Source organism: Vigna unguiculata, chromosome 8 (genome assembly GCF_004118075.2).
Source record: "Vigna unguiculata cultivar IT97K-499-35 chromosome 8, ASM411807v1, whole genome shotgun sequence".
In the NCBI taxonomy this organism is placed as follows: Eukaryota; Viridiplantae; Streptophyta; class Magnoliopsida; order Fabales; family Fabaceae; genus Vigna; species Vigna unguiculata.
The window spans coordinates 16,923,058-16,935,769 of NC_040286.1; the positions used below are offsets into that span (position 1 = coordinate 16,923,058).

The 12,712-nt window shown below is 34.7% G+C and overlaps 1 protein-coding gene across 1 annotated transcript; it reads right to left on the reverse strand.

Moving 5' to 3' along the window:
- Positions 1 to 2,769: 2,769 nt before the first annotated feature.
- Positions 2,770 to 9,228, reverse strand: LOC114195417 (ATPase family AAA domain-containing protein 1-like). The gene is made up of 5 exons (XM_028085883.1): positions 8,861 to 9,228; positions 7,432 to 7,732; positions 4,041 to 4,199; positions 3,610 to 3,905; positions 2,770 to 3,198 (listed from the first exon to the last, which is right to left on the reverse strand). Exons 1-5 carry the CDS (start codon positions 9,056 to 9,058, stop codon positions 2,974 to 2,976), a joined length of 1,179 nt encoding a protein of 392 aa, XP_027941684.1. The 5' UTR covers positions 9,059 to 9,228; the 3' UTR covers positions 2,770 to 2,973.
- Between the last annotated feature and the right edge of the window lie 3,484 nt (positions 9,229 to 12,712).

Sequence of the window (12,712 nt, forward strand, 5' to 3'; positions counted from 1 at the left end):
CATTATGTCACCTAGGTAATCTAGATCAAACCATTGTAGGGCAGCTGGTAAATCATGACGAAATGGATCCACTCTTATCCAATTTTCACAAGATAAGTCATGTTATTATTCTATACCCATTTCTCCCTATAGAGATTGGTTAAATATATATATCCAATCATTTAATAATTATTGTGAAAGAGGCATAGGATTTTATTGTAACCTATCATATATGTGAAGTAATCACATCTTTTCCAATAATGAACTCAGATAGCCATCATGTGATAAAATTCAAACATTAATCAAAAGCAATGCACATGTGGAGGAGTATTGATTCTAGTTTCCCAAATGATGATCTACCTGTTGGTACAGCAACTAGACTTTCAACCAATTTGGTCGAGCAACCAGTCTCCCAAATGACGATCTACCTATTGGTTGAGCAACCGGACTCCCACTAATTTGGTCGAGCAACCAGTCTCCCGCATGACGATCTACCTATTGGTTGAGCAACCAGACTCCCAACCAATTCGGTTAAGCAACCAATCTCCCAAAAAAAAATGGTTGAGCTTAAATTCTCCCAAAATTCAATCAAAAATGGTTGAGCTTAAAGTCTCAAAAAATCTAGGTGTATGGTTGAGCTTAAAGTCTCCTAAAATCCAAGCAAATGGTTGAGCTTAAGGTCTCCCAAAATTTAATCAAATGGTTGAGCTTAAAGTCTCCTAAAATCCAGGCGAATGGTTGAGCTTGAAGTCTTCCAAAATTCAGGCAAATGGTTATAAAGTCTCCCAAAATTCAATCAAATGGTTGAGCTTAAAGTCTCCCAAAATTCGATTAAACGGTTGAGGTTAAAGTCTACCAAAATTCCGATCAAAATGGTTAAACTTAAGGTCTCCCAAAATCAAGGCAAATGGTTGATCTTAAAGTCTCCTAAAATCCAAACAAATATTTGAACTTCCCAAAATCCATGCGAATGGTTGAGCTTAAAGTCTCCCACAATCTAGGTGAATGCTTCAGCTGAAAGTCTCCCAAAATCCAATGGAATGGTTGAGCTTAAAGTCTTACAAAATTCAATCAAGTGATTGAGCTTAAAGCCTCCCAAAATCAAGGCAAATGTTTGAGCTTAAAGTCTCCTAAAATCCAGGCGAATGGTTTAGTTTAAGGTCTCCCAAAATCCGATCAAATGGTTAAGCTTAAAGTCTCCTAAAATCTAAGGGAATAGTTAAGCTTAATTCTTCCAAAATTTAGACAAATGGTTGAGCTTAAAGTCTTCCAAAATCTAGGCAAATGATTGAGCATAAAGTCCCCTAAAAAATTTGATCAAATGATTGAGCTTAAAGTCTTCCAAAATCTAGGCGAACAGTTATGCTTAAAGTCTTTCAAAGTCCAAATAAATGGTTAAATATAAATTTTCCCAAAATTCGATTAAATGGTTAAGCCTAAAGTCTATAAAAATCCGATCAAAATGGTTGTTGAAGTTCCCAAAAATCTAATATAATGTTTGAGCTAAAACTCTCCCAAAAATCCTATTAAAATGGTTGACCTTAAAATCTCCAAAAATTATGAACAAAATCATTGATCTTAAAATCTTTCAAAATTTAGTCAAAATGATTGAACTTAAAGTGTCCAAAAAAAATCCGAGCAAAATGATTGAAGTTAAAGTCTCCCAAAATTAAATCAAAATAGTTAAACTTAAAGTCTTCCAAAAATCGAAAAAAATGATTGAATCTAATTGAATCTAATGTCTCCCAATAATCCACCGAAGTGATTTTAGGAAACTTTGAGTACAGTTGTCCAATATGCGATTCGAAAAACATATAAGATTTAAATTATACAAATGTATCTCCTAGAAAGTCGCGATTAAATATACATTTCAGTTATTCAAAATCACTTTTAAGCAAGAAACAAATAAATACCGAATTATAAAAAGTGAAGTATTTATTTAAATTCAAACGCTTTGGTCTCCAAAATTCTAAAGTTGAGACTAGTTGTTCAAAATCACTTTTAAGCAAGAAACAAATAAATACTGAATTATAAAAAGTGAAGTATTTATTTAAATTCAAACGCTTTGGTCTCCAAAATTCTAAAAAAGGACTATTGTGTTAGACCCAGAGATTAATAAGTTTGATGTTGATTGACTCAACAATTAATTTTGATTCAAAACAATATCAAATCCCATACTTTTTAAAGCGAAGACTTGAAAGGGTGTATAATAATAGACCGAATAACCAATTTGTCCAACTAGTAGAAAATAGATCAATCACATTTATTGGAATTAATGTTAATAGTTTCACATAAAATTTATAACTAATAAAAATGAGTGACTTTGAAAAGATGGAAGAACGAAGAATAAAAGTCATAATAAAGTATTTTTCAAAAGAGGGAGACAAAAAGATTATAAAATTAAAATAAAAAAACACCGAATGCTTCTAACTAATCAATCTCAATACTTTTTGCTAAAACACTTAAAAATAAAGACAAAGATATTTTGAAGACTAGCCCGTTTAGATTTTGACTTAAATTATTTGTGACTTTAAATCAGATTATTCAATTTTATTTGTTCTTCAATTTAGAAAACTAACTCTCGACCAATAATATATATTAAATTATGCACACCCATGTGTGTTTATGGGCTTAACTTATATAATTTTCCTTATCCACAACTTTCCATAAAAAAATTGTAAATTATAATTTTATCACAAGTAAACAATAGTCAAATTATTCATAATTTAATATAATTTTAAAAATATATTCTTCAATTGTGGTATACATGAATAATGAAACAAATAGTCCTACTTTAATAGACTTTTCTATATATATCTATATATAGACATACTTGCATCCAATTTGAAATCAGAAAAAAAAAATGAATATTAAATGGCGATTCACAAAGGATTATTGCATCAAAAAGACACAAAATGCAATAGCTCATTGCCTCAACATATGATGCTAAGGAACGTATGTTCTAGAATGAGTATAAAAGAGATTAAGAGCATCTTAAAGATCTGTCGCATCTGGCTGGCGACTAGTCATGTGAGATACCACAAACTTAGAGAGTTCATTAATGGCAGCTTGAACCTGATAATCACCACCAGGTTCCCTTTGCCTTGCCCATCTTAGAGTATCTGCACTTAATCCATTGTATTCAAATGCAGCAACAGTAGTCTTTCGTGATGTTGCCAGGGCCTTCTCCAAGTCTACCTGGGACAATGGTCTAGGAGCCTGAACCATGAAAATAGACCTTATCAGAAGCAATCATCAATACAACTGTACAGTTTAATTTTAAAGATAACAATTCCTTGCTTCTACTGCCACTTCCATCCATACTTAATTGCTGTTCAAAAGATTAAGAATTGGCCCAGTGTAATGAAGAGAAATTAGTTGCTTCTACTTCAATATATTTCTTCAAAACTAGAAACTCTATAAAAAGGCTTCATGCATACAAGCACAAAACTGTCATATTGGACACCAATTGATCTTTACGCGGGTCAGAAATTGCTTTCATTGACCAGACACGTTAGCCAATCCATGCAAATATAACTCCATGATCAGGTTCATAGAATAGTTTTAAAAATAGACTTTACTCAACAAAAATGAAAATGTTGTGGTAAAAGAGAATGATGAATCACTCACAGAAACACTTCTCCCTTTCTTCTCTTCATCCAGAAGTTCTCTAATTGGAAAATATGCAGCTTTCTTGCACAGGTCAAATAGATCCGAACCGGTGTAACCTTCACATAAGAAAGCTATATGGTCAAAGTCTATGTTTTCTTCAATCCTCTCACCCTTCAAGATAACATTCAATATCTCAGCCCTCTCCTTTTGGTCCGGAATACCAATTTCAAATGCTTGAGGAAGTCGTCGAAGTATTGCTTCATCAAGTTCTGAAGGACGATTAGTAGCAGCAAGGACCATAACTTGAGCATTCTCTACACAATAAATTAAAAGTTATCATAATTAAAAATCTTTGACAGGTACAAAAAATAATGCTAAATAGAGCAGCATCAATTCACAGGATCTGCATCAGCCTTGGAAGAGGAGAATATAATACGTTTAAAACTTACGATCAGTAGTAAAACCATCCCACAGAGCCATGAATTCAGTTTTCATGTTTAACAAAGCCTCGTGATCTGTTTGACGACGCTGGCCCAAAAAGCTGTCAACTTCATCAATGAATATGATGGCAGGCTGGAGCTTATGAGCTAGGCTAAATATGGCACTCACTGCAAAAAAAAAGAGCAGTTCACCAACAGTAATCCAAATAAAAGACTTCAATAATTCAGATTGTGGCTCATATTGACTCTGTTGTTTTAGACCTAATTAAATTTTAAGTATCTCAAAACTTCGGGTATTTTTAGTTGTTTTTATTAAGAAAATCATTCTATTAAGTGTTTTCTCTGCTAAGTACCCTGCGTTTGATTTTGCTGCCTCTGCATTCCAGATCTATCTCACTGATAAATTCGCTTCTTCTCTCTCAATCTCCAACTCATGATCAACTCACTCCTTCAGGGAGTTGGAAGAGATCGAAGAGGGAAGAAGCGAGTTAATAAGTGGATTGGAGACGGGAAGATGGAAATAACGGTCACACCAACCCATTAACGGCAAAAATCAAATGGTAGGGTATTTAAAAGTAAAAAGTATTTTAAGCGCTCTATAGAGACTTGGTTGAAAAATATTTTTAGGACTGAGTTGAAAATATACAAACTAAGAAAGTACTTAAAACTTAAACAAGTCTTTTAATTATATGCAAAAGAAATAAAACATCCACCAAAGTGGACAAACTCAGATACTAAACAGATAAGATATACAATTGAAAAGGATGAGATCATAACACATAAGGTACAATCCGAACTGAAAACTATATGAATGCATGTAAAAAATAGCACATAAAAGGTATAATAACAATTATGATTACGGAAAACCCTTAAAACAAAAGGGAGGATTCTATGTTCTAACCTAACAAAGAGAATAACTACAATACTCCACCAGCCTGAAATAAGGGGACGAAATTGAAACGACAATACTCAATGTCAAATTGCCTTAATTTGTAAGGACTGGAAACGTGGGCTATGACTTTAAAGCAGGCCTAAGATTTGGAGAATGTAGGAGAGGAGAAACAAGGGTGTGCAAAGGGTGTAACAGAATAAGTTAAGGAGTGAGAGAAGCAGGAGAGAGAGAAAGGAAGTATGGGGAAAGATATTGTGGAATTCTTTTTCGTCCAGGGGAAAGATATTGTGGAGTTCTTTTAGGGATTCACTCTTGGTTACAACTCTCAGCACAAGCACAAAATGCCAACAATAAGATCAAAGCCAGAAAAATAAGAACCTGCCTTGTGGCAACAGCCACACCCAAAATATACCAAATGAATCCTATCCTCCCTCCTCACCCTCCACTTCCATATATCCCTCCCCTGAGCTGATTTCAGCATCTCTCTCTCCTCTATTTGCCATGTATGCAGTTTGCTATAATAATGCGTAAACACTGTTTCCTCCTTACTTTCCATTTTACCCCTATCTGCTCTTCTCCGGTAGTATTGTTTCAGTGGAGGTCCACTTTGTTGAGGCCCTGCTCTTCTCCGGTAGTATTGTTTCAATGGAGGTCCACTTTGTTGAGGCCCATCAATAATCCCTCCACCATCGAGCAGCACCAATGTGATGTCCTCCTTGGGTAACCCAACCCACTGCATAAGTACCTGCCCGTTTCCATTTAACAACTTCCTAGTTTTTCAAGAAATATAAGCAACAACACCAATCTTTTCCAAGACCTTGAACGGCCCATAGAACCTGGGACAAAGATTTTCATTCACACATCTTGCCAAATAATCCTAATATATAGGGTTGGGCCTTTAAGTAAACCATGTCTCCAACCTGAAATTATACCTCCCTCCTGCTGTGAACAGCTTATTACTTTTCTTCATCTGCATTTGGGCTTTAAGCAAATTTTGTGTTATTTTCTCTAAAACATTATCCCTTACGAGTAATAATTGGTCAACATCATCTACTACAATGTTTTTTCCATGGTAAGGAACAATATTAGGGGAATCACAATCATAGAGTGCCTTAAAAGGAATCAACTTTATAGAAGCATTGAATGTGTGGAATTGAACCAAAACTCAACCCATGCCAACCACTTTGCCCATTAATTAGGATGGCCATTAACAAAGCACCTTAAGTAGGCTTCAATGGTGTGGTCGGTCACCTCCATTTGGTTTAGTTTGGAGATGGAATGCAGCGCTAAATTTTAGTTTGATGACTGCCAACGAAATAGCTCCTGCCAAAATGCATTATGGAAAATCCTATTCCTATCCAAAACAATGGAATTAGGGAAACCACACAACCTAACAATTTCCTTCACAAAGACATTAGCTACCTCCTTAGCCAAGTATGGATGGAACAAAGGAATGAAATGAGCATACTTACTTAGGCTATCCACAATGACCATGATGGTGTCAGCTCCCTTAGCCTTGGGAAGTCCCCCAATAAAGTCCATGGAAATATGTTCCCACACATGATTTGTAATGGGCAATGGTTGGAGTAATCCAACAACATAGTCACCCATTTAACCTGCTCTCCAACTGATACCCTTTTGCACCAATAAAATTCCAACTCCTCCAATCTGTTCTAATATTAAAATGTAGGCCTAACAAATATTGGCACCAGTTTTGCCAGTAAACACCATCGTAATGAGCTCGCATTCATGCACTGGGTTTTACCTTATTTTTGTCCGAGCAAGCATGATTAATGAAAGCCAATGGTCTTGTAGCATAAAACTGCCCCAATTTCATATTCAGAAGCATCAGTATCTATCACAAATGGCAGCTCAAAATTCAGTATAGCCAATGTGGGCAGATTCTCCATTTCCTCTTTCAATTGCTCAAAAGCATGTTCTGCTTCCTTGGACCATTTGAAATTGTTCTTTTCCAATATCTGTGGGCACGGTTTAGCAATCACCCCGTGATTGTGTACATAGCATAGTAACCTGTCAACCCTAAGAATCCCGTTCAGCCTCTGATATCCTTAGGAACAGGCCAACTCTTCATTGTTGCAACCTTTGATCATCTAAAACGCCCCCAGCTGAAATGATATGCCCAAGATATTCCAACTTTTTTACTCCAAATTTACTCTCCTTACTATTGACCCACATCTCATTACCATGCAACAATTGAAAAAACACTTGCAAACGGTCATTATGTGAAGAGAAATCAAGGACCATTTAAAAAATAAATCAACCCATAGCTACCACATATTTTTCAAGCAAAGAAACAACTTTAAAAAAATTCTGATCAATTGTGATCACATTAGGCATAGGCCCAAATATGTTTAATCTCATATTAAGCAAACTATAAAAGAAATCATTTCCAGAAAATTCAATAGCTAGCATGACCAGATTTTATTTAGATGCAAAAGAAAATCATTGTGAATTAAATAGAAGGTAATAAACATAATGTGTGCATACCAAGTTTCTGGGCATCTCCAAACCACTTGCTCATCAGGTTTGATATCCTAACATTGATGAAAACTGCTCCAGACTCCTTAGCAATAGCTTTGGCAAGCATGGTCTTCCCCGTGCCAGGTGGTCCATACAGAAGGACACCCTTTTGTGGCCCAAGAAGTTTACCATGAGAAAACAAGTCAGGTCTTCTTAGAGGCAGAATTACAAGTTCATATAGAGCTTGTTTTGTCGTTTTCAGTCCTCCGATAGAGTTAAACTCCACATTAATGTGGTCAGGATTGATAACATCGCATGCTATGACATCCTGTACAAGATAAAATGCTTAAACTTAGAAATAACATATTCCCTCCATTTAAGATAAAATTAGAAAATAAATCTTTTGAAATAAAATAAGGCAATATATCCCCATACAGAGTATGCCAGAAACAAGTTTCAAGTAATTTATTTATTTCAATATGATTATGATTTCAAACTTATTTCATCTTTCAGACACAAATTGGTCAACAATCGTCTAACCCCAGTTCCAGAAACCTGATTTAGAGTAGTTTAGAATAGAGATACATGAAGCTAGAAATCCATATGGAAAACTAACGTAAACAGACCTTTCCCACCCATTCCCTGCCATTCAATAAAACTCTGCACAACTAGGCATTCCATTTGAAATTGTTCCAGAAACCAACATAGTACAGAAAAGGAATCAGGAAAGTGAAATAAAGATCGCATTACTAATCTGCGCAACAAATGAAAAAATAACATTGGCTTCTATAATAAATATAAGAAACCCTTTTGACAGATGCAGCAAAATTGCATATACTCAGAGACTAAAACCATTACCAAATAATTCAAATATGTACAATACAGCTGACTGGATTCTTCACAACCCCTAATATATCTATGCCTTAAACACCTTCTTAGTCCAATGATGGACATGCAAATAGCCGAAAAACAGATTCAAATATCACACCAAACCCAGTGCAGCATGTAAAGGATCATACATCAAGCTTCAACAATATATTCAGAAGGCACATGATAAGCATTTAATGTGTTGCATAATTGTGACACAACCCAGCCCATGCTTTCTCACAAACATATGTCTTCACCCATCATTATAGACAACAATTAAGCAACTAATTCGATGTCCTTGCTTGGACAAGTTTCTATGCACACATTTAATAGATAAAAAAACATAAAGTAAAAACAAAATAAAATTCTGCAATTAGTTTATTCATTAAAAGAAACCGGCTTTCGTTCGGAGAAGCTAATACAATAGAGTTTTTACAAATTAAGGTAAATTTATGTTATGAACCGCTACGTAGATACAAAGAAATTTATCCAGACAGTAATGCTACTCTTGTTTGTGATAAATATGTAAAATATTTAAAAATTAAGATAAGAGTACAGAAGAGAAAAAACAATAGTTAAGGTTGTGGACCTCGTAAGGGTTTGTGTTAACAAGAGGACGACCAAGGCGTTTGGCTATCTCCTTTTTGTGGTGAAGGGCCTTCTTTGAAGCCTCACGATTAGGGTCGAGTTGTCGGAGGCCAACAAACAAGACCAAACAACTCAGTGCTGCGCTACCGGCGTACAGAACCAGCTCTTGAACCAACTTCGACTCTGATAAACGACCCATATCCTATGCTTGTTCAAAAAATAAGAACCGTTCACGAAAAAGGAGGGAGCGACCTTTATTCTTTTGTTGCTTCGGAAATGGCGGTGGGAAAAACCATGCGAACGGACAAGAAGATAGATGATTCTCGAAAATTAACCGACTTGTGGCTTGACTAAAACCTAAGCTGAAAGATATCAGGAAACTAGATATCAGGGGATCAAGTAAAAAATATGTTTTTTACCTTCATATTTAGCTTTTCCAAATATACCTACCAAAATAGAATTAATTTTAAAGTATTTAGTAGTTAAATAATTTATTTTTAATTAAATGACTATTTTTTAAATATATTAGCAAAACACATTGGTTATTGAGTCTTTAGGTCGATATTTTTAATTATTATCTATCTTATTTTGGTTGGTTAAATATAACATATATGTATTAATTTTGACTTTATATATTTAGTTAAATAAACTTTAGTATATAATTTGCATAATAAAATGTCAAAGTAAAAATAAATTCACGCAGTTTTTGAAAATGTATAAATTATTTAAATTTTAAAATTATAATTAAGAAAATAAAATTGGAGAAACAAAAAGTATGTAAAGTTATACTATAAATAAAATAAATTTTAATTATTGAAATAAAAAATATTATAAGTAATATTGTATAAATAATATTATGATTAATTATTTAAATTTTAAAAAGTAGTTACTGAAATAATAAAAGAATAAATAATTATTTTATAATAAATAATTATTTGAATTTAAAATAGTTGTTAGTAAAATAATAAAACTGAAAATTAATCTTTTTAATATGAAAAGTTATTTAAATTTAAATAGTAATTAAGAAGATAAAATTGGAAAAAAGATAACACTAGAGAGGTGTATCTTCTTTATATATAGTTATAAATATATAGATATAGACTAATGGAAAAATATAATGCAATGTGTGTTGTACATAGACAGGATGTCCCTTGAGTACATAATGGGACTACATGGTTAGAGTACCCCTTAACGTACACGACCCAATTGAGTACATGTCGGTTCTGTAGGATGACATGTGCTCGAACTATACCAACACGCGAAGTCAACATAATCACCAATCAAAGAAGATAAATCTAAGTTTAATTAATTCATTTTGATTAGCAAGTGATTAGGTTAATCAACCCAAAGCCTAACCAGGTAAGGCCATGAAACCTAGTATAAAAGGCACATTTACAAAGTATATGATTATGTTTTCTCTAACATTGATTCCCTAATACCTTGACCTGACTTTAGCATACCCCTTTTTTCGTTCGTGACTAGAAGACGAGTTCCCTTTGAAGTCGAGTCCATGGACCATTGCAATTGTTTAGGAGACTTTACAAGGTATACTTCGACCTCGTAGGAACAATTGGTACCCATCGTGGGATCGACATATATTCTATAAAAGGAAGCTATAACAGTTTGAAAGTTTGAAGACTTGAGAGATGGTGTCCACCAGAAGAAAAGTTGTGGAAGCAAGAGGAGTCAGACCCTCTACTAACCTAGCCACTATATTGGAAGCCCAAATGAAGATGCAACAGGATTTTTTAAACTATATAGGAAACGCAATGTTGAGGAGATGGAAGCTCTGAAGGAAGAGAATGTAAGGTTGAAAAGAAGGCTTGAGGCTTGCAATCAAGTCAAAGGGAAAGGAGTAGAGGACACTATGCATATAGGGCAAAGAACCTTGTCCAAGGGATTGGTCGCTCACGATACAAAAGAAGAGAGTGAATACAATCTAACCCCAAGGACTAAAAGGGCAACCAATAACTCCTCAACCACCAGAAGCAACCGTTGACCCCCTTTTGTTGACGAAATGACTAAAATTCCCCTTCCTAAGCAATGGAAGGCACCCATAGTGTGTTATAGTGGCACCACTGACCTTGACGAGTATATATCCGTATATACCACCCAGATCAGCCTCTACTCAACAAATGATGTCGTCTTATGCAAGGCATTTTCTTCCACTCTGCGAGGACAAACCCTAGATAGGTTTGCTAACCTACCACCTTTCTCCATAGACTACTTTAATGCGCTAACTTCATCTTTTGCCACGTACTTCGATACAAGTCGCTGACATCACATTACCTTGCTCTTCGTGCTCAACATAAGACAAGAATAAGGAGAATCTCTAAAAGCCTACATCAACAGATTCAGAACAGTCGTTCTTATAGTAAAGAATCTAAACTCTGAAAGCATATTGCATTATATGATTAATGGCTTGCAGGTAGGGCCCTTCGTTGATGAAGTATGCATGAACCCACCCGCCAGTATGAATGAGTTGACACATCGAGCCACAAAGTTCATGCGGGTAGAGGATATGAGGAAGTACAAAGCTCATGCCAAAATCGATATCGTCCCAATCGAGAAGACATGAGCCCCTAAAGGTAATGCATGATCGTAGGAGTGTAAGCCTGTCTAATACACAAACTACGCACCCCTCAACGCTCCCAGATCACATATCTTGGAAGATGCTCTACAAAGAAAGGACAATAGACGGCATGACCAAAGAACAAAAAGGCCACCATGGTAGGATGATAGGCAGCTAGACCGCCAAGACAAAAGATCGCCCCTAAGAGGGATCATCAACACCATATTCGGGGGATTTGCCAAAGGATGTAACATCTTGGTCTGATATTACTAATTTTAAAAAATAAAATGAAAGTAATATTAAATCCACAATTAATATTCAAAGCTCTTTCCCATAACGCGTTAAAATTTAAACTTTATTAAATGCTTATAGTATCAAAACTGTAAATTTAACTCCAAGTTTACATAATTTCAAACTGATAATAACACCATGTTTACAAAAGAGTAAACCAAAACAGTTCATAAAGAAGTTTCCCTACTAGACCCTCTCCGACTTTAAGCATTACAGGCTTCACTTGCAACATCATTTGTCAACCTCAGAAAAAATCGCGACGGGACGACAAACTTAAAAACATTTTTTTTAATATAAATTTTACAGAGGGGAGTCGCCACCATAGTTTTGGGAAACTATGGAAAACCTAAAAAATGGTCTTCGAAACCATATCAGCTCCAGGAGTTGGTTACGCGTGGGGAAGGTATTAGCACCCCACACATCTGTCCTAAGACGGTTCCCTTTCTTAAATGTGCAAAACTAATGTAATTTTAATATATTTGTTTTCCCCCAAAAAACAAGCAAAACATACTAATATGAATGAAGAAACATTTTTTAAATTTTATATTTGGGTCTGACAAGGTGTTTAACCTTACTTCTACGTATTCTCATATAAATGAGAAATCAGGGTTACATAGTTATCTTTAATCATCATCATAATCAAAAGTGTATTAAAAGTCCATGCATCCCATTTCAATTTATCAAATGAATAAACTAACACTTGCAAGAATATAAAATACACCATAGTATATTTCATTACTTCAAAGTAGCACAGTAATCCTACCAAACGAAATGGGCTGGAGACAAAATCAAGTTATGGTTTTAAATGCAAATAAAAAAACTATCAATACTTTACAAATCATATTTCCCAATTAAGTAATCAAGGCTTTAAACACCAAGAAGTCCATATTCCGGGAAAACCAAACACTCGCACCTGTGATTTCTTGTTTCAATTTGGATGCCTTGTCTTCAACCATAATAATAAAACACTTGTCATTGGGTTTCAAATCA

Bases quoted from the DNA above. Each gene is read 5' to 3' on its own strand.
- LOC114195417 (XM_028085883.1), bottom strand. From the start codon at position 9,058: ATGGGTCGTTTATCAGAGTCGAAGTTGGTTCAAGAGCTGGTTCTGTAC. The intron at 7,733-8,860 runs GTCCACAACCTT...TATCTTGTACAG, and splicing joins TTAACACAAACCCTTACGAG to GATGTCATAGCATGCGATGT. The intron at 3,906-4,040 runs GTAAGTTTTAAA...TTTATTGTGTAG, and splicing joins GGATGGTTTTACTACTGATC to AGAATGCTCAAGTTATGGTC.